Source organism: Carassius carassius, chromosome 7 (assembly GCF_963082965.1).
Source record: "Carassius carassius chromosome 7, fCarCar2.1, whole genome shotgun sequence".
Classification (NCBI taxonomy): Eukaryota; Metazoa; Chordata; class Actinopteri; order Cypriniformes; family Cyprinidae; genus Carassius; species Carassius carassius.
Window position 1 is genome coordinate 10,476,487 of NC_081761.1, and position 27,750 is coordinate 10,504,236.

General features: G+C 36.7%; 2 protein-coding genes across 5 annotated transcripts; one reads left to right on the forward strand and one right to left on the reverse strand.

Annotated features, from left to right (window-relative positions):
• Nucleotides 1–1,186: 1,186 nt before the first annotated feature.
• On the reverse strand, nucleotides 1,187–3,960 carry LOC132143037 (fibroblast growth factor 20-like). Its single transcript, XM_059553200.1, has 3 exons — nucleotides 3,074–3,960; nucleotides 2,433–2,536; nucleotides 1,187–2,231 (listed from the first exon to the last, which is right to left on the reverse strand). The coding sequence occupies exons 1-3, from the start codon at nucleotides 3,348–3,350 to the stop codon at nucleotides 1,986–1,988; spliced, it is 627 nt and encodes a 208-aa protein (XP_059409183.1). The 5' UTR covers nucleotides 3,351–3,960; the 3' UTR covers nucleotides 1,187–1,985.
• A 1,969-nt stretch (nucleotides 3,961–5,929) lies between these two features.
• Nucleotides 5,930–27,365, forward strand: LOC132143512 (calcium uptake protein 3, mitochondrial-like). 4 transcript variants are annotated; one of them, XM_059553781.1, is made up of 14 exons: nucleotides 5,930–6,228; nucleotides 7,465–7,612; nucleotides 8,768–8,799; nucleotides 8,960–9,038; nucleotides 12,142–12,189; nucleotides 13,586–13,668; nucleotides 13,774–13,845; nucleotides 16,044–16,085; nucleotides 18,455–18,550; nucleotides 22,291–22,385; nucleotides 22,627–22,798; nucleotides 25,545–25,653; nucleotides 25,782–25,939; nucleotides 26,207–26,275. In XM_059553781.1, the coding sequence occupies exons 1-14, from the start codon at nucleotides 5,962–5,964 to the stop codon at nucleotides 26,273–26,275; spliced, it is 1,470 nt and encodes a 489-aa protein (XP_059409764.1). In that variant the 5' UTR covers nucleotides 5,930–5,961. The 4 variants fall into 4 exon arrangements, with proteins under 4 accessions (XP_059409764.1, XP_059409766.1, XP_059409765.1 ...); XM_059553783.1 differs by lacking the exon at nucleotides 18,455–18,550 and adding an exon at nucleotides 26,515–27,365 and having other exon boundaries at nucleotides 5,931–6,228; nucleotides 26,207–26,271; XM_059553782.1 differs by lacking the exon at nucleotides 16,044–16,085 and adding an exon at nucleotides 26,515–27,365 and having other exon boundaries at nucleotides 5,931–6,228; nucleotides 26,207–26,271.
• The last annotated feature ends 385 nt before the right edge of the window (nucleotides 27,366–27,750 follow it).

A 27,750-nucleotide genomic window follows, 5' to 3' on the forward strand; every position in this document is an offset into this window, starting at 1 on the left:
CCTTGATGAACAGAATTTAAAGGAACAGCATTCATTAGAAATATTTTTGTAACATTATAACTTTGCTCAGATTAATGCATCCTTGCAGAATAGAAGAATTTCTTTTTACAAATGGAAGTGTATGTTTTCTTTGATTTCGACCATTTTATTTGCTGTTTTGAATTCAAATGTGCATAAATTGCATAATTTTAGTGTTCCATGCTGACCCCAGTATAGTGTAATGCACTTGTATTTGACACTCATTTACACTATTTAGAGATGTAGTATATTTCTAAACTATTTTAAACAGGAAAACATTATATCAAAGTGAGAGAGTTTGCAAACAAAATGTGTTACAATGCTCTCATTATTCCCTATTTCTCTGTAATGTGTTTGCAAGCCCTCATACTAGTGTTATTTTGGAAACGCATGTCTGCCCCACATCCACCTCTCCCCTTACACTACTTAAAAAGTATCATTTCCTTCCTTAAACACACATACAGTCATCTCACTCTCACAGACAGCCAGATTGACAGGCAGCCAGCACATCGAGTGTCATCAAAGCCAATGAATAACAACCGTGGGGGTGGGGGGGAGGGAAAAGCATCAAACAGAAAGAAACAAGAGATGGGAAAGCACAAAGCACTTGCCAGTCGGCGTAATTGTGGTGTTTCAGACCACACGTGACTCTGTCTTGAAATGACCTCATGCTTCCTAAGAAAACTTCCACCTGCACTGGCTAAGCAAACCTATATCCCAGAATCCTGCATTTTGCAACAGCTTTGAAAGCTCCTAGTGCATGGCTTTCAGAAGACACTTAGCAAAAGGGAAGGCCACTTTGTAAAGGGCATCCTGCAGGCCAGAGTTACAGGCCAAGGTGTCACTTGAGAAGGTTGCCGTTTTTAGGTCATTGGGTTTTAATGATGCTGCTGCTGCCTTTTTAGCAGCGGGGTATTAAGAGAGAGAGTGAAATGGAAAGATCCAAAGATCCTGAAGCATTAAATGAACATTTTTTAGCAAATTGTATTATCATGCACTGTTTAGCATAACTGTTTAAGCTTTTAGGCGATTAAAAGCTCATTTGATTTCATTTCACCACAACAGGATCAATGAGAATCAGACAGCTGTATACACCTGCTGTCCTTGCTTACGTTTCCCTTAAAGTCGACCTTTTTCTCCAAATAGACATTCAATAACCATTCACCTCTGACAGGTGACCTTATGTTTCTACTGAAAGGACAGACACAACAAAATGCAGTCATTTGAACTGTTTAATTCCCCAATGAATTCTGGAACATTCTCAGGCTTTTAAGGATCTGGTTTAATGACATGAGAGAACAACAAAAACGGGGGGACACCAAGGTGGATCACATACATCCGGAAAATTTACAAATCATAAGAAAATACTTTCTTCAGTAGTTCTATCTCTAGAAGTCGTGTCTCTATAGTGGTAGAAAATAAAGCTCTAATGACGTCCTGTTACATGTTGCATATATTCTTGTAAAAATATTCTTTTAAAATAAATAAATATATAAAATAAATATCTTTAAAAAAACATAAATTAAAGGACCTAAAGAGAAATATTTGGAGGAGTTTGTCTCCTGCTTGTCCATGCCAGTGTTTAGAAGAGTATGAAATCTCAAAAACATTTCACAGAATTCCTTCAGAAGCCTTCTAGAATTTTCAGTAGTAGTAGTAGATGTCCATCATTCTCTGGCAAGAAGTCCACCAGTGCTCTCTTTTATTCCAAAATCCCTTGTGTCCTACGTACAGCAGGTGTGAATGGATCCAAAACAGTGTTCTGTTCTTCAGGAACTATCCAGACCTTTGTTTCCTGCCACTCCAATCAAGGGCTTTCCATCTCCTGCTAATGCTCCAACCTTGGCCCGCAAAAGGGGGCCTCTTTTCCCCCCGTCTGCACTGCTTTCTCCTGAGACAGGTTTGTCTGAGGGGGATAAAGAGCATGCAGGTCCTTTTTTGGGGTTTAGGTTTGCGGTTCAGTCATTTCAGCTGTGACCTAGTATCTCCTTGTAAAGCTCAGGAACCCGCTCTGGATCCACAGGCCGTGGCAAGAAATGTGTGAAACGCTGGTGCCTCCGAGAGCGAGTTCCATCTCGGGATGTCCCGTCTTTGTTGAGGGCTACATAATAATGGGATCCTCGCTCGCCGTGCCGATACAGGTTAGAAGAGTAAGTGTTGTACCAGTTCTCCTCAAACTGCTCTCTGAACACACACTCCGCTGTCAGCTTTTCCTAAGAAAAAACGAGGCAAGACAAGGGTTAACCACACTGCAAGTGGAAGAATAAACTGTGTCCAAAGGCTATTTGAAATTACGCCATAAATCACTCTCTCAGTTAAGCACAACCAGGCTATGAATGAAATTAATTGTTGCATTGCTCAAAATAATATACAGCCGGCACAGTACCAGTAAGAAGAAATTGTGCTATACTTACAGATCCATAGAGTATGCCATTTTTGTTCATTCCTAGATACAATCCGCTATCCACACCACGGATGCTCACCATCCCCACAGCGAGGCTAATGAATTCCAATATACCTGTGAGAAAAGCACAGCTGTTAGTTCCCAGTTAAGACAGCAGGACAAGCACCTGCAATAGTGGCATCAGACTGCCCTGTACTTAATTCATGACGTCTTTCACACTTAATCACTGTGTTTTGCTATATTATAATGTTATTCGAGCACAGCATGATAGGTTTATGAAAATAATAATAATTACTGTCGTCATGATAATATCACATTTTACATTACAGTGCAATTACATACCAATAGTCCGCAATTGCATTAATAAAATATGTATAATGCATATATTTTTGATTTGATTTCAGAGTTAACCATTAAAATAACCATCAGTTCTGGTCAGTTTATTTACATAAGTGAACTGCATGTGCAATTGTGTTGTGGATATGCTTGTAAATACACAAGCATACTATAAAAATTAAAATAAAACAAAAATTATGGTAAATAGGGTTGTTATTATTATTATTATTATTATTATTATTATTATTATTATGGTGTGTTAGCAGCACAGACTAAATAGCTAATAATAATGAAGCAACGATGAAAAATAGTTACCAAATCTGCTGTGGTCTTTTCTCGTGCCTTGCACAGAACCGTTCGGTAATATTTCGAGGTGGTAACCGGTCCTGCAGTAGAGCTGCCGCCGGCGGAGGATCCCTTTCATATGCGTCAGGTCCGGTGAAGCACTGCGTGACAGGCGCTCGGCGGAGACGAGGTGCTCGTTCATCAGAGCACCGGAGTCCCCGGGGGGCGTGAGGACAAAATGAGACCCGTGCGCAAAGCTCTCCAAGCCGTGAGAGAAGCTGCCCACCAGCTCGCCGACTGCATCCATCACCGACACTCGAAAAAAAGTTACCTTGAGGAGAACCCCTGTGGTTTTTCTTTGCCTAGTGTTTTGCGCAGTCACAGCTTGCGGCTTTGACAGTCAATTCGTGTTTACATCCGATTATCTCTCTCTCTATCTTCTGGTTTTAGCACATGCTCTCTCGACCTTCCAGGCTACTCCTCTTTGCTCCCGGTCCCCTGTGTATCCAATACTCTCTCTTACGCACTCCAGCACAAGCTTATGCGGCTTCTCTCCTCTTGTGGTCTCTGGATGTGACTGGCTCTGCTCTGAGACACCAGCCTAAATATGGCCCTTATGTAAATGCCCTCTTGACATATGCTAATTGAGTCCTTTATAGATGACTGCTTGAAACATAACTCCTTGATCGTTTGATCCTCTTCTTCTGTCTTCTTTGATGATCGGTTTCATCTGCATCCACGCGTTTAATCCATTGATGGATTATGCTAAAAGTGCAGAAAGCAACATTGTGGAGTTCAGTGTACAAATCTTTGCAACGAGGAAAAGAAAAGCGCAGTTGGATGAAGAAGAGGGATGCGCACTGTGTACCGATCCGCTCCGTTCCCCGGGGTTTACGCGCACTGACGCGCTCTGGCGAATCTCTAGTGTGAAGCAGGTGGAAGCCAAGGAGAAAAAAAAGGAAAAGAAAGGGGGCGGTGCTCGAGAGAGAGAGGGCGAGAGAGAGACAAGACTTCAAGGTGTGTATGTTGTGTGTCGTTAGTATTCCATAAAGTGTCTTCTTCTTGATTTGCGATTTGGTTTATACACCGAAAAAAAAAATAGTGTAGTAAAAACGGGTTTCTCTCAGAAATCGCCAGTGAATTTAATAATTAATAGCAAAGAAACGGCAAATATTAGGCTACGCTGAATTATAAAATCTTAAATTGAAAGACTGAAACTGTGTTTTTCTTGTGAAACATAGCATACTTGATTTCTACAACTTGCTGTCATTCTAGATTTAAAGTTACGGTTGGCTGCCTTAGCCAGGTGTACATTTATATGACCTAAAAATCGCGCATGTACTGGCTTAAAAATGATAAAGAAAGAAAAGTCAAAACAACCTGCACATCTGTGCAAACGCATCCACTGCACTGTCAACTCTGACTGATGTCAAAGTGCCTTTGAACAGTTCCAGCATAACATGAGTTGAGATGAAGTATCAAAGATATCAGAGATCAAAGATTCATTACGCACAAAGCAGGATCATTAACACAAAGGAAGCGAACTGTTTGATGGCAAATCGTTGATACTATGAGTGATTGATATAGAAATTTTCCAGCCCAACAGCTAAGAACATGTCTCAAAGTAGATATTTCATGAAGGATCACTTAGGTATGGATTTGATGTTACCTTATTAATTAAAAAACAAAGAAAGATGCGCAATCGACTGCGCTATTATACTGTTACAGAAGTACTGTATTATACTGAGGTATTCTCTGGAGACCATGTGTTTTCGTTTACTGTATGTTTATTTAGTAATCCATCAATTTATCCAGTCATCCATTGATGTATGTATGTAATAATATTCATTCATATTAATTGTAAAATATTCAGTAATAATGTAATATTTGTAAATACAATCGTCTATAATACAATTGTATGTATATATGGTGCACTAAACAGTATAATCATCTAGAAACATTTAAGTGCCAAACCCCTTCTTTTCTCTGGAGGATAGATCACTTCCACGTAGGTGATTAATCAACAGTTCTCTCAAGGGACACGTTCTTCCATGTCGTTCCCCTTAGCTCATTAGTATTTATGATCTCCAAAAATACCTTAAACCAAAATCAATGTGGTCAGCTAGAGCAGGATCAATCCACAGACGCAGTGGATCGATCGCTTACAATAGAGATGTCAGCCAGATTTCGTGTGACGTTGACAGTTTGCTGCATGGGTAAACTTAAAACAAGTCATACGAGTTTTTAAAAGCACCACATATAGTCTCTGATCAGACTTTAGAATCAGTGCAAAGCAGATGTGCGCATTTGACTTCAGTGAGTACAGGCAGCACAAGTGTCAAAACTCAATTTGCGTGATAACACTGGATTGAACTAGCTATGTGTGAATAGATGTTTAAATTATCTGAATACGAGAAGGTTAAAAATCATTTTCAAATAAGTGATTTTCCAGAAGTTTAGGTTTGTGAATTATTCAGTAGACTTATTTAATTTCTGTTTACATTTTGCAGTACATTAGTTTACCTCTAAGATTCGTATTTCTCAACGAAAATGATAGTTGTTAGCCTACAGTATGTAAATCTATAATAGCATACAGGTAAAATCACTTATAGCCTACTTGTGTTTTATCGATTTACCGTGAGCTGACATAAAGAAAAGGCGCACGAGTGTTGCTATGGTTGTAATATCTATAACTTAAAACGCATACTTAGCCTATATGGAAAAGGTACCCCGACCTCTTGTTTTGACTTCTTTTAAGGTGTTCATAGTGTACATTGTTCATGTAAATTCACAGGTGGCATGCTTTATTGGACTTGCTGTTTCTCTGGTCTGGGTAATCCCGGTGAGGGAGCAGCACATCTCGCGATGAATGCATGTGAACTCGAGAATCTTGCACAAATTCTGTCATACCTACAATAATGGCCGCTGTGCGCAGACTAGGAATCATATTTAGGAATTTGTCGCTGTCGTCAGCTACACGGAATGCGCTTTTTCGTTCCCCGGTCAAGGATAACCGATGCATACGCCGAGGGATAGCGGTTGCTGTGGGCGTTGCGGCCGGAGGAGCGGTGTTGTATTGTTACTATTCAGAAATGTGCGGATTCAGAGGGAGGAAAGCCCCGATAAATGGAATAGGCTGTCGGGCTCTGCTGCCTTCACTACCCGCTGTAGCCGCGAAGGAGAAGGTATGACTGTTCCCACTGTTCTCAGTGCCACGTATAACACTGCTTCCTATTAGTGTTTTTTTCCTGGCGTCAAATCTATGCAATTGCTAGGGATTGTGCACTTATATCAGGCTCTCATGCTGTAGAGTTGGGTGAATTGTATTGCTTGCGCACACAAACAGTCATAACGCTTGGATGACAATGCGCGTTTGTGTGATGCTGCAGCAGGAAGAAGGGCGCTTTCCTCGGTCATGGTGCTGAAATTACTAAGCGCACGTTTCAGATCACATATCTGAGCGTTACGGTTAGATAAAACAGCTATGTACCTATCTGTGCTGTATCATAGAGGCCTGTCAAACAGTAATCTGCACCCTATCAGCGTTGAGCTGTCATGTCTAAGTACAGAATTCTTTGGCACGTGCATATAAACATATTTTTGGGATTTTTGTTCCTTTGGCAGACAGTCAGGTTTGGTTTCCATGGGCTGCCAGATGTTTTGGTCTGACTGTTCCACTTAGTAACTAAATGTTTTCCTGACTGGTGTGGAAACGTTGCAGTTCAAGTTCTTCCATTCCCTGTGTGCGCCTGTTACTATGTTAAATAAAACATTTCTTTTACTTAATCTAATGCATGGAGATAAAAAGATTATGTTTCAATTTATTTCAAGTGTTATTTAATCAATTAAAATGTTAAGATCATTTTACATTATTTTACATCACAGCATTATGCTGTGTATTCATGCATTGTTTTTCAGAGCACATCCACACTTTTTAAATATTTTTATTTAATTAATACTGACAAATAAAACTTTAATCAAAGCAAGTCTTTTTATGACATGATTCCATAGAGATTTTCTTATTTTTAATGTAAAAAAAGAATGTTCTATACACCAAATTAAATTAAAATTTAAATGTATTTTAGTATTTTAATATCTATATTTTAAATTAGATATTTTGATTCAGTTATCAATCTGTAATGCAATGCAATGCAATTCAAGCAATGGACGAGGGTACAAGTAAAATCATGTCATGACACAAAAGGGCATAACAATTAAACATGATGCCTTTTATTGACATTTTGATGTCTTTCAAAGATATTATCCATTCAACTTGACTGAATGAAGACAGGTTCACTACAAATAATAATTAGCTATTCAACACTGATCTTTTAGTTTGTGATTCATGAATGAGATAAAGACAATGGATTAGAAAAATTGAAATATTAACAAATTGTATTGCTCGTCATTGGTTCTTGCAGGCTCCACTGTTTGATTTTGATGAAAGTGAGGTGTACATGTCGTCTCATGAGCATCGTTTCCGTCTCTTCAGCTCAGTGGAGTATGAGGGACAGCTGTACATGACTCCTCAGAACTTCATCGAGTCGGTCACCATGAGCGAACCCCGCAGTGAGTCACATGTTATTTTCTGATGTCAACATGTGCTCCATCTAAACCCTACAATTATATTTCAAACAGCAGCAGACTGCAAAGCTGTAATAAAATCAGATTAGATTAACTTTCTTCAAATTGCAAAATGACTATATGTTTATTTGCGCCAATAATTGCATGTCTTTCTTTATGGTAGTACATGATGGTCTTCGAATCAACTAATGTGGTCTTCTCAAACCATTTAATCTAACGTGTCACAAATAGATTTATCTCAGATCATTCTGTTTGTACATTTACTGTATTCATTTAGAAGACAATTTTAACCAGCGACACATGAGCAAGAAAGAGTCTAGGTGTCCTTTTACTTATTTAGATAAGAATAAAATGATAAAACAACAGTCATATGACAAAGGGAAATATGACATGCTTCTTTTCCCCAGTACTTTAGTGCAATATTTAAATATTTATGGTGATGTAATGTTTAATTAAACAATCTTTGTGAACTAAATGGTTTGTTGTTGGGGCTTAATCTAATAAATGGATTGCCAGCATGCTAATGAATAAATATTAGAAACAAAGGTCATTAATGGGTCTTAATGGATCAGATGAAAGCTGTGCAAGAGAGCAGTAGAAGTGCTTAGTATTTACTTAGCTGGATTCAAACTGGTCTTTGAAGTGCATTGTCATGATAGAATAACTGTCATAATGTTCCACAGTAAACACAACAGGCATAGTCTTAAATGAAAAGAACAACATCCATTAATGCTATACCTGCAAATCCCTATTGATTGTACTTGCTCCATGTTTTAACAAATGTTGAGTATGAATAGCAGGAGGCAAATATATTTCATTATTTTTATGTGTTTTAAAGATCATTTCATTAAATCCAAATAGGCTTTAGAGATCTTTAATGTAAAGGTCTTAAACAAAATTAATATTTTTTTTGTAGTTGCTCTATGTGAGCCAAAAATTAGTTCACATACACCTGTGGAACAGTCCTTGAGGCAGTTATGCTTTACAGCTGTCTTGGTGGAATGGAGTAACATCTCACAGCAAAAACTGCAAAAAAAATCTGGTTTTGTCTGATTGTTAAATACTACGGGATGAAACCCCCATTCTGATCTTATCTCACCGGCCACCCTCTTTCTGTTTCTCTCTGTCTGTTATTCTTAGTAAGGAAACCTTGGAAGTCCCTCAACAAACAGGTATGCTGCAAATATATTCGTAATGCATGCTATGTAGACATGATAGCTCAGTGAAATTATTTGTTATTTAAAGATAATACTTAGGTTTGCATTTCACAGTATTTGCAGTCCTGAGATTGAATCATTTTCCCCAAATAGTATGTTTTGTCATGATTTACAGGAGCTGGAGAAGATCTTGTCTGAAACTCCACCAGTGTGGAAAGGAACATCTAAGCTGTTCCGGAACCTTCGGGAAAGAGGTGAGTTTTGCATTCCAGCTCATTATTATATGGAAGTAAAACAGCAATGACTATCTTTCATAATATACACTACCATTTATTATATTATGTAAAAATGAAAAAGAGACCAGGTATAATTGTGTAAGTATTCTGTTCTTAAAAGTATATAAAAGTATATAAAGACCATGCTATATATACTCATTCACTATCAGTGTACCATGGTAATACCACCTGATACCATCAGTGGACCATGGTACCACATTATTTCTTTTTGTAAGAGAATGGGAATATAGAAAGGGGGTAAAAATATTGTTTCTCAGTTTTGTGGAGGCTGGACAGAATCATATGAAATATGATACTTGAGTGGTGCTGAATTGTCCTCGCCATTCCTGTCTCTCGTTCTCTTTCTCTCTTGCTCTTTCTCAGTGGGTACCAGTCAAGCACCAGTTAAGCATGGGCCTGAGGCTTTCACTTCCTGTGAGCACCTTAAAAATAGCTCAGTTTACTCTCTAAGTCTCCCTCTTTCTCACTGTTTCCAGTTCCTCTCATTCTCTTACTGGGACCAGTGCAACGTATACTTTCTCCAGGCAAAATACATGCTTGCTGACCAGAACAGAGGATGAAACCTAAAAACAGAGTGCTGAATTGCATTAATACCTAAATAAATATTGTTGAAATAACTGCAAGAGCGAGCAGTTCTTCAGGAGCAGAGCCACAATTAAAGTATTTGCTCGTGGCGTACGTAGCAGCACTTGCTCACACCACCAGCTAATTCCCAGCGGTGATAATTATACACACACACTCCACCCTCTTATACTCCAGCAGGACTCTAAAAATAAACCCTCTGAATCCTGTTCTTCCTCATAGTAATTACAGTTTTTGAAATCATCACCTTAAATTGGCGGCGGTGCATTTATCTTGTTGGTTTCACTGATGTGGAGCCATGCATCCAGCAGATGCCCGTGCACAAGAAGCTGCAGCTTGACACGCCGTCTGATCTCAAGCTGTGGTAATGATAGCATGCAGATGTTAATTGAGGAAGCTATGCTAACGAGATCCATGAATGTGCTCTGGTCTCTAAGGAGCAGTTTCTAAGAGGATGCAAACTCAAGGGAAGTCTTAGTGAAGAACTTGAAGTTAAAAATGTGGCAGTATGAAAACAATACAGCAAGGAAATGTACACCTAATAATGATTGTCTGATGTAACAAATAATTGTTAAATACATTTTATTTTATTTTATTTTATTTTATTTTAGATGTGTTTATTTATTTCTTAAAATAATACCCTGTTCTGCATAGTTTATTTAGTTTGAATTTAAACAAAATGGACTTATACTTGAAACAAGCACAAATGTCAGTGGGTATGAAAACATGGTTTCTCTATTCACGTTGCTGTATGATTTCCCTTTAATTTATTTCTTCAATTTTATTTACTTGGTCTTTAAAAAGTCTCAAATTTGCCTTAAAAAAAATGCAGAAACCTAACCGACTTGGACAGGTTATGTGACATCCTCATCCTCATCTTAATCCTAAAGTTGAACCTGTGTAGTTCTGATTAATAACAGTTGAGAACAACTAATATAGACTGTAAATTAATACCTTTACGAGCTCATGTGTGCTGTTTGCTTTTTTATAACAAAAATTCTGCAAATATTTTCCATTACTGTTGTTATGCATCCAGATCAGGAACCAGACCTTTCGTCTCATGCCAGTGTTTCTGCATTATAAATTGAGAACGATTGGTATGCGAACCCTTAAAAGTATGAATCATCTCATACAAACACATCACATTTGGCATTTAAACTCTAGGAGACAGACTTAGTATTGAGACCGTATTGAACAGGAATGAATGGAATGTAAAACAGCGCCTCTTCATTTAAGGGTCTATGCTTAAAACAAAGATTTACCACATTTGTAAGCACCATGTCAACATTAACAACATGTCTACAGCTAAAAAGCTGTGTTTTACCAGTTTAAAGCAGCTTTTAGACATCTATTAATGTCTTTCAATTTGTTTTAGATGATAACCTTTGACCCTGAGTCTAAGCCACAGAATTCGCAGTGGCTTTTAAAGATTTTTTTTTTATCTGTAATGTCCTTATTAACCCTCTATTATTAAGCACAATGAGAGATGTCAGAGTTTCAAATGAAGGCAAGTGAGATTTGAGAGAGGAGAAAATTATCAGAAAATAACTCAATTATACCCACATTTTCCAATTTGATTGTCTCTTCTGGCTGTAGTTGTCTTGCTCAGTGGACTTTGAATGCCTCTGTATTGCTTGAGTGAGTGTGTGAGACCGCGGGTGTTGGGTTGAAGTTTCAGTGTCGGGTTTTCCTCCCGAAGGCGCACAGGCAGTGTCCCGTAACACTCAGTCCACTCACCCTGAACTATCTCTTTGCCTGCTACTGTCTCCATGTCCCCCTTCACACAGAAGCTGTGGAGAGGAACACTTTCAATTGAGGTGTAGGAAAATGTATCCCTTCTCCCCCCAGTGCCTTTACATAACAGAACTTCCATCTTCTCATCAGCCCACCTCGCTTTGTCTCTTTCTGGCTTTTCTTTTGACTCTTACTCTCTCTTTCCTTCGTCCTCCACTTTGCCACTTTTCTCACGAGTCTAACAAAAGCAGGGACAGTTCCCTGTCTAAATGGGGCACATCTCCCAGTCCTGACGGATGCCTCTAGAACACCCTTATCCAAACAGAAGACTTTGAACGCAGCCTCCGTCTCCATGGCGGTCGCTCACAGTGTCAAAGTCTTCAGCTTCGGTGTGTGGGCCAAATGTGGGGCAAATTTTGCCTAAATGTAGACGGACACTTTAGCCGAGAGGCACCTTTTTAGATGTTATCATCATGAAAGGGGGGATTACTCGTCCTTTTTTTGGAGCAGGAAAAGAAGGGAAAAGGGTATGTGGCTCCATCTATCTCTGGAGGCCCCTAGCTTTGAAAATCAGTAAACATTTTAATCCAAGCTTCAGATGAGCCGCCTTCTGAGTTTTCAGTTTAGACAAAGAGTAAAAGAAAAAGGAGAGATTATAAAAAGGGTAGACGAGGCCATTTGTAGGTTGTTAGTGTGTTACTGTACATTAGCAGAATGGATGTGACCCTTTGATATCCTTTTTCAGGCATCATCGCTTACACGGAGTATCTCTTTCTGCTCAGCATTCTGACAAGTGAGTATATGACCTCTATCTCTCCATCTTTTCTCTCTCTCTGTCTCCTTCCCTTAACCTTTCATTCTTATCCCATGCTTTATTTTTCTGTGCCCCTCTCTTTTGAAACCAGGACACTATGCATTTATCCTATTTTAAACATGAATCAAAGATCGTTCTAGTCCATGGATGTTTTACGTCTGTAGTGTGGCCCAGACCTCAGACAAGGCCCACCCAGACGCTCTCCCTCACCAAAAAAAAAAGCCACGTTTTACTCAGATTTCAGGCCAAAGGAAGATTTTGCTGCTCAGAGGTTGCTCATTTAAATCTCAGGAGACTGGGTTCTGTGTTATATTTTATTTAAATACAGAAAAAGCACATGAACATATGTCAAATGTCACATGTTAAAACCAAAGGGTTTCACACATTTCTACATTGAAAATGTTCCAAAACCACGTTTCATGTGAGTTTCAAAGGTTTTTCACGTGTGAGTTTAACGTGTGATTGCACATGTGAAGTTCATGTGCTTTTTCCGTAATATCAAATGTTTCTCAGAAAGTTATTTGAAAGAATTTGCATTATTTGAAGAGTATTCTTGAATTGACATAGTACCCCAACATTTTAAAAGTTCACAATACTGCTAAAGTATTTGCATTTTTGAAATCAAAATAATTAATTGAAAAGTAAATTTAAAAAAATAAAGATAAAGGGAATTTTGATCACCTATAGGATCACAAGTTTATCCTAATGCATATATGAAGTTCCATTTGTCATCAATGTTACGTTACACTAACTGATATAAATGAATGTGGATAGCATAGCCCAGATAATTTAGTGATGGAAGAATTTGTGAGAAATACGAGTTCACATTAAAATCACAGACTTTGGAATCTTGGCTAATTTTGTGCCAAGAAGCACAGTTTGTTACATTGTTGAGATTTCCTCTGAAACATTCATTTGTGAGATAACTCTTTATCTCAAGATTAAATGTCTGTGAAGCAGGATTTTTCAGCAAAAGTCTTCCGTTCACTATTTAGGAGGAATGACTGAGATGTTAAGTAGATCTCATTTATGATTTTCCATTCTCTTCTGCTGTTGCTTAGGCAACATAACAAAGTGAAGACATATGGCTCTTGACTAGTTCAAAAACACATGAAGAGAGTGATGAAAGGAAAAGTGGTGAAGGCAAAAGTGTATTGCAAGTTCTTGGGGTGATAACAGGTTCTCAGAAATGTGGGCCTCACCTCTGATCTGAGTATTCTATTAGCCACCTAGTGGCTTAACGTTTAATAGTGGTTTACCAGATTGCTTAATGATTGCTTAAAATACATTTATACATTGTATTGTTTTATTACATTTGTGCTACAATTTATAATAGTAGGCCTAATATAACATTATTTTCGCATCTATTCTTTAGAGCCTCATGCAGGCTTTAAGATTGCTTTTAACATGTTTGATGCTGACGGTAACCAGATGGTGGATAAACGGGAATTTCTTGTGGTGAGTTGATAAATTGTTGATTCTAGCCCTTGTTGTTTGTTTTTAAAAATAATTATTCAACTCACCATTATTTATTTTCTTCCTTTTCTCAATTTCTTTTTATAGTTGCAAGAAATCTTTCGAAAGAAAAATGAGAAGAAAGGAAGAAAGGGAGATGTTGAAAAATCTGCTCAACTGGTAAGTTAATATCAGTATCTTTGTTTAGAACAATATTGTAATCTGTTTTTCAGTCCTAGTTCTCACAAATTGTACATTTAAAATCATAATCCTGTATTTTACATAGTTGTACATTTAATTAAAAATAAATAAATGAAACACACAAATGAATTTTTTTTAGATGTATCCAAAATTCTGTTTTCATAGAACATAAATCTCCTGAGCTTGATAGTCAACATTTCTGATGATTTTTCTCCTGTCACTCAACCATTTGTCGAGGGGGAAAAATTCATACACTATTTTGTTTTCTGTTTGTAAAGAACTGTCATAAACAGTATATTTAATTGCTAATTAGGACAGTGTAGACAGTATCTCACAGTTGCATATACATTTTGTCACCAAGGTGATTTTTAAAGGTTACTGTATATGGCTATATAAACCTTGTAGTTTGTTATGCCAAATCAGTAATGATCAATATTTTCCAAGTTGCCGGTATTGGGTTTTAGTAAAACTAGAAAACTTGAGGATTTCATGAGATAAACAGGGTTCAAAGGGTTTATGGCATTAACTTGGAATACAGTCTTTTTATCAGAGTGATTGGGGATTCTTATTTAAAATGATATATGTTTTGTTATTCTTCATTGTAAAGGGAAATTGATATTTTGTCATGACATGATAAAGTTTCCATTGATGTATTTTTGGCATAAAAGAAAAAATGAAAATTTGGACCCATACAGTTGTTGTAGTTTTTTTTGGCTTATTATGCAAAAAACGCAAAAAAAGTAGCTATATTATACTATATATTAATATACCCGAGCGACTTAAGACTGGTTCTGTGGTCCTTTCAACACATCATTACTAAATTATATAATGTTCTACATAAGATATAGAGGGAGTGACATCCATTCACTCTGTCTGAATTCAGCACTCTTTGAAAGAGCTTGGTGTGAGATAGTGGTACTGTAACATGTGATTAGTGGTGTTTGCTTAAGTATTAGTTTTGCTCATACCTGGGGTTAGTGGTATAACCCTAACCTACAGTAAATATTAAACTTTGGCATATAAAGCATCCTCCAGATATGTATCATGCAGGCTGTTGAAGAGGAGTTGTGTTATAGGGATGCACTGATGGGTCAGTAAGTTTTTTTTTGTTTGTTTGTTTTTGTTTTGTGTGTTAAGAAATAAATAGCGTTATACCACAATTACATTATATGATCAAAAGTGACAGAAGTCATTTATATTCTAAATTTTTTTTTTTGTTAATTTTCAACATTGATAAGAAATGTTTTTTGAGCTTCATGTCTGCATATTAGAAGGATTTCTGAAGGATCGTGTGAATAATAAATAAAATAAAATAAACAAATACATGAAAATATGTTAAAATAGAAAGTAGTTATTGTAATAAATACACTTCAAAATATTTATTTGTTAAATGTACTAATGTAGTTTTGATCAAACACAACCTTTGTGACCATAAGACCTTCTTATAAACATAATCAAATAATGCACTGCCCCCAAACGTTTAATGTGTGTGTGTGTGTGTGTGTGTGTGTGTGTGTGTTTGTGTGTGTGTGTGTGTGTGTGTGTGTGTGTGTGTGTGTAGTGCATCCCTATTTATTAATTTTCAGTTACAATTTTCTGCTTTAGCCAAATGACAAATTGGGTTAAAAATCCTATTGATGGCCATTGATAACACCCTAGCACTAGAACACCTTAACAACTGCAAAACCATACCTTGACAACCAACTACAAAATATTTGCAAGTTTTGCACAGGCAAGCACCAGTCACATTATCTTCAGAAAATGTACAAGCCTAGTTATGGGATGCTCAAAATACCCCATATATATATATATATATATATATATATATATATATATATATATATATATATATATATATATATAAAAGACAACCGAGTACATTTGGCCATCCACTGTAAACTTCCTCTAGACTTACAGTATCTGCATTCACTTTGCCTGTCCCGGATGCATAACCCTTCTTATCTCATTCACATGTCCAGTTTCCCAAGGGCTGCCTGAGAAGGAGCCAGTCACGTCATCCCCTCTTGGAAGCTTGCGAAATTGTGCCAACTGTCCTGTGGTTAAACCACTTTCTACTTTTTGCATGTTTAACCTGTCTTTGTCCATCTCTTCTTATGTCGTTCTCTCCTTCCTCTCTTCTTCCGCATGCTGTGACCTCTCCCCTCGTCTCTGTGTAGAGTATGCAGCTCTATGGATATCAGGTTGCCCCCATCAACAGCGTATGTATCACCCCCGGCCCTCTGGCCTGTGAACTATAACCTCTGTGTGAATCTTGAAACCATGGCAGGAATGATGGGAGAATGAGAGAGATCTGCAGATGACTGAATGAAAATGTGGAGGGAGGTGGAGTGGACCTCAGAGGTCAGAGAGCATGTGGGTGTTTTGCCACAATCAGTCTAATTTGATTCTTATTGATTTTAGTTTGTTTATCCACAACGTGTCAGTTACAAACTTCATCAGTGGGCTATAAAGAACAGGTCTGGGTAAGAGTAGGTGAGGTTGTTGGTGTAAAATGTGTTTTCTATTGAGCCAGCTCTGGAGTCTTTCTCTTGTTCACTCATTAAATCACTTACATTACATCTCTCAAATTAGATGTTAAGGGTTGCTTCTTTTAGACAACAATGAGATCAAAGGGACATTTATAAAGTCAGAGATTTCAATATGAACTCAAACATTTTTTTTTTCCAGCTCTTTTAAGACCAAGATTAATCAATTTATGCTATCTTCATATACTGTATACTACCATTCAGTGTGGTCACTAAGATTTTTAAAATAATTGATTAATATTTTATTCAGCATTTATGCATTAAATTGATCAAATGTGCCACCGAAGACATAACAAAATATTCTTATTTTAAATAAATGCTGTTCTTTTGAACTATATATTCATCGAATAATCATATAATAAGTTATCACAAAGCACAATTATGTGTAGAAGACTGTAGTAATGGACAAATAGCTGCTGAAAATTCAGCTTTCCCATCACAATAATATATGATATTTAAAATAATAATAATAATAATAAAATAGAAAGCTGTTTTTAAAATTGTAATAACATTTTACAGTGTAACTGTTTTTGCTGTTTTATTTATTTATTTAATAAATGCATTAGTTGATGAACAGAAAATATAAAAACCTATTTTATTTTTTAAATAAAGTTCATTCTAATGACCATAGACTAATAAACCTTTTTTTTTTTTTTTTACAATGTTCCCAAATTTATTAGTAGTAGTATTAGTTGTAAGTAGTAGTACTATAGTAGTGGACAATTCTGTTCACACAAAAACAAAAGACATGGACTTTTACATTTACATCAAGTACAAACACAAACATCTACACAAGAGTGTCCATGAAAGCCCTCCTGAGCTGGTTTTCCAGTTCTGAAATTTGGATAAAGCCACTTTTGTATATATGTGAATCCCAGAGAGCGACAGAGTGAAAGATAAGGGTCTTCATTGTCTATTAAAGCACAGGACTGATGAGAGAAATATGTTTCCTGTTTTTCCTTAACTTGATGTGTCACTATTGATAGTTTTCACGTGAGGTCACACATTCATAGGAACACCCATCTGGCGGGCAAAACGAATCACTGCTCCACTGACCGCCAGTTATTTTTATGCAGTTTGCATAGTAATGAAGTAAAACGCAGATATTAAAAAGTGAAATTCAGTATACATCTTATTGATTATGTATATTCTGTACAGGCAAGCATATTGCGTTCATATTCCGGCCTCATCTGCTTGCATATGTAAACTATGCATCATTAATATAGTGATTAGGCCACTCAATTTGATTTTAATGTTATGTTTTATATATGTTAAGGCAGTTTAAGTGCTTTTGCACCATTAGTTGAACTGTTCAAATAATTAAAATATTGCCACGGGTACTTAATATGGCTTGCAAATGGCCAAAACTTGCATTTTGTTCACATTGAGAGGTGATCTAAATATGTGCAGCTGTGAAACAACTGTAGATTTGTGCTGCAGCTCTACGGATGTTTTGCCCTCCAGGTCTTCGAGCAGGTCACGTGACTGAAAGCTATCAATTAGTCTCTCAGCCACTGTATAATGATAAATCATTGAATTATTGAATGCACATGCTGTCATGTTGCAACAATTCAGAATCAGTTATTCTGCTTACGTCATGGCTACTCTGTGTGTTTATCACAAGAAAAAAATCCCCCCCCCCCCAAACACAAACGTGAAAATATCCAAAGACTGGACCAATCATAATCAAGATGTTGTGCTGTGGTACAAACTGTATACTGTGAGTAAATTATGTCACACATGAGCCATTTCACAAAAGATTCTGTAATCTCCCAGATGTTTTTTAATTATTATTATTATTGATCACTCACCTCATATAACCACATACAATTAGCATTTGGCTAACATCAACAAATCCCCTCTCCCAATCTTCATATTAATCTGTCACACAGTATATTTAATTGTTCAGGTTGATAAATTTGCAATATATCCTTCATGATTGAGAAAAGGACTGAGAGACCACCTGACACATCCTCTTATTAACCATATCTGTCTAAGCTAACGTGATAACAGCTTTCCATCTCATGCTAACCCCTCTGCAGGTGCTAAAAAAAGAGAATCAGGAGTTTGTGCCCAGGAGCTACTGGGATATACTGAGACGTGGTGCCAGCCAGGCCCTGTTTTCTGATCTGGCAGAGGTACGGCCATAGCCCTCTGTCCTCCAGTCTCTTCCCATGTATTTATTTTGTCCCTAGCCATCCCTAACACAATGCTCTCACCTGGAAAATTTACATTGTAACTATCATTCCTCCCTGTTTTATCATCTCAACCCTATAACATCATTGTCATTTAAATGAACTATGCATATCCTTTTATCTTTATTCATTTTGTAACCCCTTTTTATCTATTTTATCAACTGTTGATCTTCTAGTAAATCTGTTTTTGATGCTTCACTCCAAAACTCAACCAACCAATCAGTATTTTTCCTCAAAATAACATTTTTTTTAAATATTTAAAATATTAAAAAACCTTCACATTAGTAGGAAATAAAGCTACAAATTGCTAAGAAAAAAAGTATGTATATTTATCAGTAATGTTATTTTAGTATTATTTATATACTTTTTAGACATTGTGGGGACCAGCCTTAGGTCCCCATGAGGGGGGGGGGAAACTGTTTATCTAAAAACTGTAACAATGCAAACAGGCTTTCTGTAAGGGGTAGGTTTAGGGAAAATTCCTCTCAATTTACAGAAACAAATGTGTGTGTGTGTGTGTGTGGGTGGGTTTAGGTTTCAGTTTCACGTTTAACATGATTTTTTTTTTACAGCTAATTTTGCAGAGAATTGCTAGCTTGGTTCATGCTTCATCATCGTTTTTGTAAATTCATCATATCGATGTCTGTGTTTAGTAGTTTTTCTGATATTTTGCGTGGGCAATCTTTGTGTTAAACCGACTGCAAATAATAACATAATATCATAAGTGCTCTCAGCTGGCAGGCACATTAAAAACCTTTGTTTGTGCACTGAATATGTCAGAATATGTCTGCTCATCCTGATGCTGTGTTTGTGTTCTAATGGCTAATAGAGGGCGTCTGTAGGAAGCAGTAGTTTAATGATTGTGGAGAGCTGTGTGCAGATGCCCTGTATTTACTTAGTCTGTTATTCACAATGAAAGGGTAATTTCAGCTTGGCTTCCTCAGATGACACAGCAGTTAGACAGGTCTGTTTGTCTGAGTTGACAACTGCAGGGTACCAGACATTGTGTGTTTGTGGGCTAAAGGGCGCATGCTAGCATGTGTGGAAGTGTGATTGGGGTTACTCATCTTAGAAGTCGACAGCAGTAATCACTGTTTTTACCGCTGTTTTTAGATCAAAGAGTAAAATGCTTCAGGCAGTGTCTAAGTCACACTGTGGGCCTGGCTGTGGTGTTACATAGAATGATGACCTCACATTAATGGTTTCCGGTAACCACAGTGTTGTGATGTCACTCTTCCAGCAGATTGATGATGACATTGTGAAAGGAGAAAAACAGCTACAAATGTTTTAGATAAAAAAGAGATGCATTTGTTTATCCGTTTCAGTCACATAGCTTTTCTGCTCATCGGCTATATTTATGACCCCCAGGGGGTAAAGTAATGGAGTGAATACAAAAACCCAAAGATACAAATAAAATAAATACATTGGGTGTTGATCCATGCCAGATCCCAGAAAACATTTTTATCTCAAGTTAGGCTAGAACCTACCAAATGTAACATTCGTGGACATTTATTTAAGCTACACTGAGAAAATGTTTTTATAAAATAAAATGAATGGTGTAGGATTTGACTAAAGTTTCAGTCTTTGCTAGTAATTTATTTTTATTTGAGTTAAAGTTTTAGTTCAGTTTCTTTTTTCCCCCAGTATTGTATTTAGCATATAAAATATTCTACCAAATCTAACATTTGCAATATGTATATATTTAATCTACACTGAAAAAAAAATGGTGAGATTTACTTTGAAACTATTGTCAGTCAGGAATTGCTTGTAAATGATTGCACAAAAGAAGAAATGGCAATTAACTTTGAAGTTTAAAGACTATTCTCTTCTAAAACATGCGAATCACTGTTTTATTTACAATTATGTAAAATTATGTTTTACAATGTATAATCCAGACTGTTGTTAAGGATTTTCCCCATGATGGTCAAAAATATATGAACTTTTAACAGGTCATTGGCAGCTACCTTTTAAGGCAGGATCCTAATCGGTAGGAAACCTAATAAGTGATCGATTTAGAGCATTCTTACATAAGTAGCAAGTAGCAACTGTTAACAGTAACTTACACATGCATCACACTAATAATGCTCCTCCCCTGACACTTACAGTTGTTTCCAACAGAAATGCAATGTTGTGAATAGGTACAAAAATTAACAGCACACACAAATATTGCGTGAAATAGTGTGTTTTATTTAGGTGGAACAGCTTTTTTGTCAGTGAATGAAATATGTATGTATATTAAAAATCTGCTAAATTTCCTTTCAACATTTGACTTGGAGAAGCTGCAGTATACGTGATACTGCTTTTAAAATAAGTTAAAACAGGGTATCTTAGAAGACAGCATACTTGTATACTTTGGAACAGCTTCTCAGTTGAGAACATGCCTACAATGCTTTTGGAACTCTCTTTTATGTAAGGCTATTAATGAATGAATAAATATGGATTTGCTTTATCACAATTGTGGTTTTATATCTCACAATTGGGACTTTTTATTTTAAATACTATTTCACAATTATGGTTATTCTATTCTATTCTATTCTATTCTATTCTATTCTATCCTATTCTGGAAACAGACTTTCATAGCGGTTTTACTGTTGAACAGTCACCGTTTTACAATTTTGTGTTATTTTATGTTGATAAAACACCAAACCTCTATGACACTGAATCTATCTGGCTAGTGAAAAAGAATCATTGTTTTTCTCTTTATAACTACCCACTGATTGTATCTCCATGGATAGGATTTTAAGCTAGAGGTACAGCATGGACTTGCATTCTGGCCCGCTTTATTGCACAGAGGCCCATAACCATGAGAGGAGCTGTTTAGTGTTTATGCCTGGTTTTACCTGGTCTAAGCATGATAGGCTCTTCTTGCAGATGACGGTGAAGCATGGGTAGAAAAAAAAAGAAAAACAACCTGGATTTGCACCTTCCGGCCACCTTCCTCCAGGATTTTGGACGCCGTGCCACTGGCAAAAGTTTTTTTTGTTTGTTTTGTTTGTTTTTTTACTGGTGAATGAACAACATGAACACCTTTTCCTGAGCTCCACTTAAAAAAAAGGATTCATGATACTTACAAGATAGCTCAAATTGATCTTTAACTTTAGAGTTGAGGTGTTTAAACAAACTGAAGATTCTCTCTAGAGAAGGAAAGGTGGAATTTGCTCCCGTGTGCATTTCTTTCACAAATCTCTTGCAGATACGCTGTGTGAAAGTTTGCTGCAGAAACGCATGCAATGTGGATGCTCTGTGTGTCTTTGCTCTTGTTGTCATGTTTTGGTGTCCTGTATTTACATCTGGTATAAATGTCCAATCCTGACAAGAGATTTTTGTGAACCACATTCAGTAGTAATTGAATATACCAGATGTATACAGGGGGTCTATATATGCATAACTGGCATGTTTGTGTGCATTTCTTTGTATCATTGCTCTTTTTGCTTTTGTTTTAGTCTAATATACAATCTTTATGCCATTCTCACCCACTTATGGTATAAAGATCTGCACGTCTTCTCAGAACATGTCTGAAGTGATAAATGGATGCACACTTTCAAGGGCTGGATGGCTGGTACTCTGAATGGCTCAGCAAGCCTATGATGAACTGATTTCTTATTCCAGAGACAGAAGGATTTTTGTCATAGTTTCTTCTTTCTCGTTTTGCTCTCTTTACTTCCACTCCTCACCAATCACAGCGTGCCGATGAGAACATGATGATTGACACCACTCTGCTTGTGCACTTCTTTGGCAAGAAAGGAAAGGCAGAGCTAACGTTTGACGACTTCTACAGGTATGACAACTTGAGTTGAAAAAAGCTAAACATGGCACTAATTCATATCCACTTGGCAAGAATGGATGCATGAGAACTAATGTCCATCAAGCAGGTAGAAGAAAATGTTGAAGTCAGTTAACAGCTTGTCCTAACAGGATGTGGCTTGATAAAATGACAAAGAAGTATTTAAAAACATCTCCTATGCTTAGTAAGGCTGCAAACTGACTCTTGACTCTTATTGCGTTCATTGCTCTTTCAGATTTATGGATAATCTGCAAACTGAAATGTTGGAGATCGAGTTCCTGACTTATTCCAAAGGCATGACCACCATCAGCGAGGAGGACTTTGCACGAATTTTGCTGCGCTACACTAATGTAGAAGATATCCGCAGCTATCTGGAGAATGTGCGGCAGTGCATACCTGATGAGAAGGTAATGAGTAACATCACCTAGCCTCTAACTTCATCTGAAAGGAAGGTGTAGGACAACTGTGATGACCACCTCCCCCCTACTCACACTTTCACCCAGCATGTTACTTCTCTTCCCAACAGCATTACATGGGTCAACACTGTGTGCCCCAAAAGGAAACTGTATATTAAAAATACAGCTACAAATTAATTTTTACTAACTTGCACTTATATTTGTTCTATGCATGTATAAAGCTCTCTTATTCAGCACCAAAATTTTTACACCTCGAGTGCTCATTCACCCTTGAATGCTCAAGTGTCCCATAGTGAGTGTGGGACACTTGCATGTAAACTGCAGTTTAATCTTATAGTCTCTCTGTTCTCACCCCACTACAACTTAGGTGACTAAACCTTTCCATCCAGCAGACAGCCATCTTTCTTACTATTACCATGTTTATATAAGAAGCAAGTGTCAAACTCACACGTTGTAGTAAAGTGGAACTGGTCTTTTCCCAGGCCCATTTGTTTTAATGGAATAGTTAACAAAAAAATAAATGAAATAAAAAAAAAATATGTTGAAAATGTACTCACCCTCAGGCCATGCAGGATAAGTTTGTTTCTTCATTCAAGATTTAGATGAGTTTGTTTCTTCATTGGAACCGATCTGGAGAAATTTAGCATTATATAATTTGCTCAGTGTATCCTCTTCAGTAAATGAGTGCCACAGAAATGATAAAAACATTACAATAATCCACATGACTTGATGACATGATTATTATGACTATTTATATAATATAAAGAACTATTTCTTCAATGCAAACGTTATATTATGTGTCTTTGTTGTCTATTTATTATTTGTTCGATATACTGTGCCCCTATATTAATTCTTTAATAAATTCCTCCGATAACTGTCAGAAGAAACTGATCCCTTTTTTTCCCCAGATATTCTCATCATTATCCAGTATATATCTATACTGATTGCTGTAGTAATGATGCATGTGCTATAGTAATGGTGTAATATAGTCAAAGATGGTCTTAGGTGCATACAAGATGCAGGGTAAGTTCCAGCTCTATTACAGTGTACAAAAACGTCCTGTATTCTCTCTGTCATCCCTGTTTATCTCACACTGGAAGAAAGCAGAGGTTTGTCCCTGCCAGAATGATTCGCCGTCCCGCAGCTCTTGATCAGATCGTGTTTTGTTTGGATTTGCCTTTCATTTTGTTTCAGTTGTTTTCCCTCCCTTTGATTTTGTGGCACGTGTTCAAGAAAGTAAATCACCTTTACTTTCAGCCAGCTAAGATTATCTTGTTGTGAGAGCGATCTATCTATCTATCTGTCTATCTGTCTATCTGTCTGTCTACCTATCTATCTACCAGCTTGTCTCTACCTACCTGGCTGTCTGTCTACCTACCTATGTATCAATTTATATATAAAATATATAATGAAATTGCTTCATTTCTAAGTGAAGTGTCCAAATACTCTTTCGCCCACTGTATTTGTGTGGGTGTGGGGTGCATATGCGCTTGAGGCAAAGTTTGTGTTTGAATACAGATTGACATGCTGCCCATCTATAGAGGGTCACCTGATGTAGGTTCCTCCATGCCTGACTGCTCTCTTTTAGCTCTTTCCCAGTCCCATCTGAGGGAGCTGTTTGTGTTGAGGGTATCAGGTTTTGGGGCCCCTTTGAGCAGTTTGTACATTTGGCTAGAATGGCTTCACCTTCCTCTCAAAATCCCACGGAATAGACCCTAAACTCACTTTTATGGCATTTTATGGTTTTCCACCAGAGTGCCAAGTCCTGAACTCAGTCCAGCGAAATCCAGCTTTAAACATCAAACAGTTAAGCCTAATGTGTAACTAGAACTATGTTAAATACTCGCCAGAGAGGTTTATGTGGATTGTCACAGCTACGACAAGCCTTTCCTATATTTTTCTTTTATTCATTTAGGGCACTTTTAAATGATCAAAATGATGAAATTCAATTTCTTTAACATTCCAACATTGATGATAATAGGAAATGTTTCCATAGCATCAAATCAGCATATTATTATTTCTGAAGGATCATGGGACCCTGAAGACTGGTGTAATGACTGCAGGAAATTCTATTTAAAATTTTAAAATATATTCAAATAAATATAAAAAATGGGTATTTCTAATTTAAATAATATTTCAAAATAATGCTATTTTTTAATGCTATTTTTGAGTAAATAAATTCAGCCTTGGTTTTGAAAACATATAAAAAGACCCCAAACGTTTGAGCTTTTTTAAAGACAGTCTTAGTGTTCAAATTTATAAAATAAATAATATATAAATAAAAATATATATTTTCTCTTTGATTCCATTCTATGATGTCATGCTGTTTGTTTTCGCTTCCCCGCATCTAGACAGGCTGACAATTATGACATTGTGCTGTAAAATGACTCATGCCTTTCAACCTCGCATGTATCATTGTGTGCAGTGTGGCAGAGCACAAAGAGCAGAACATGCATCAGCAAACAAGCATGAGTGGCACAGCATCTGATTTCTTTTGCATATATCAAATTGTTGGTTTCTTTTTTTCCATCATTGCATTTGTCTGTTCAGCAGATTAACTTGGGTATGAAATGTGAATTGTGCTTATGGATTTTGTTTGATGTCATGTCGCTCACAGATCCTCCTTGAAATGGAATGGAATGTCAGTTTATGGCAGCTGTGTCGGTTAGAATGGATGTCTCAGATTTAAAAAATGATTTTGCCCCTGTGTCTTTTTGCTCTTTCCTTTCATGATCAGGGCATCACCTTTGAAGAGTTCAGGTCTTTCTTCCAGTTCCTCAATAACCTCGAAGACTTCGCCATTGCCATGCAGATGTACAACTTTGCATGTCGCTCCATTGGACAAGGTGAAATATTTTGGACCTGTCACTGTATACTCAAAATACTATTAGACACCCAAAAAAAAAGCTGATCCTATTACATAAAATTTGTGGAGCAAATAAACTAACTGAATGTGCATCTCTCTGTCTTCCAGATGAGTTTGCTCGGGCAGTTTATGTTGCAACAGGCCTTAAGCTGACCCGTCACCTCGTTAACACCATCTTCAAGATATTTGATGTGGATCATGATGATCAGCTCAGTTACAAAGAGTTCATTGGTATCATGAAGGACCGGCTGCACCGTGGAGGCAGGGTAAGAGAGGGCTGTAGGGGAAAGAATGGTGCATTATCTTTGACATCACTGGGTTATCACAAGCCTTCAAATGTAGTCGTGAGAGCTAAGAACAGTATCTCTGCAACTATAGCGCCACCTAATGCAGTATCTGTACAATGAAACCTTTGGGGTTTTTATTATTATTATTAGGACTATTTTCTAATAGTAACATTTTTTTCTGCAAAAAATATTTGTTCCATATTTTCTTCCTGTAATCTAATTTGTAATTTTCTCTCTTTTCTGAAGGGCTATAAGACCGTAGAGCGTTTTACTTCATTTAAATCATGTCTGAAGAAGGAACTGGCGGGCAGATAAGTAACCCTATATATATATATAGGGTTAAGACAGCACTTATTGAAATAGAATTGTTTGGAAAAATTTAAAACTTTAACAGAACTTTTGATCAATTTGATGCATCTTTACTAAATAGTTTCTAACAATAGTGTTTATCTTGCCAGTTATGTTTTATATTCTGTGCAGGAAAATCTTGATTTAATGTGTGAATATTTGAAAAGTAAAGGTTTTAATTAGCTCTTTTCCATTTTCCTTTGCACCAGGTGAATGAAAATCAGGAACATGGCTTTTCTGGCTCAGAATGAAACTGATTTGTCTGTCTGGAAACGTTTGAGAGAAGATATAGAGATTCCATCATAAAATCTACCTCCTCCTCTTCTGATTTTGATTTTCTTGGGCAACTTGGATTGTGATAGTGTCTCTGCGATCAGCGCTCTACACTGCATGTTCCAGTATCTGCACAGGCCTGCATGATCAAACTTTAGTCTGTAATCAACTATTAATCTATTAATAATTTGCATGTAACCTGGAGGACGGCATATCTCTCTGCTGTGTATCTGAATTTCAGCTGGTACAATTTTTATATGTTTTGAAGTTGCTTTGATTGCTGTCGTGGCAAAGTAAAGAAATTATTTTCTTGCATTTTTAATAGAAATGTTTTAAGCTAGATGAGTTACTCATTATGGCCTTTTATTGGTTATATTTATACTATATTATATTGCATCATACCATACATTTCATTATGCCAATTACAAACAAAGCTATTTTTTCCCCACTTTCAGGATTATGAAAATATTTAAATATAACCATACTGAGTGAAAACAGTAATACTTTATGGTAATAGGCAACCAAAATCATAAATGGGGTTTGAAAGAGATTATGTAGCTCATGTAGCATTAAACCCAATAATGAACATTGCCTTAATCTAAAATTGTTATTTTATCACACAATTTATTTTTGAACAGGTATGAGTGTACAAAGATTGTCTGAGGCAATTAACAAGAAGTCTAAACACGCTTTTTAGACTGTACTGTAATGCAAGCACTTAACAAATACGGACCTGAAATTCCATATTATGCAAGTCAATAAAGTGGTTTCAGTATGCAAATTTCTCACTGTGTTTTTAAGATCGATGTGTCCAATGATTCTGTATTACATAATAGCTATAATCTTAATATAGTTTGTACACATGTTCTTATAATAGAGTATTACTTCTCCATGGATGTATTCTGTGCATATTTAAAACATTTATAGGAGAAATAGATTATGTGCTCAGAAAAAGTTTCCATTAGTGACATTTTGAAACGTGCTGCTGGCTGTATTTGGTTATTAAACTTATTGAACTTGTTTTCTTGGTTATAAGAAATATTAAGAAATTACATGGAAGAAAAAAAAATATGAACAGAGTGAACAGTTTCCACTCTTATCGGAACCTTTATAAAGACTAGGCGGTTTCCCCCCGGACATTTGTTAGTGCTGGACCAATTCACCATTAA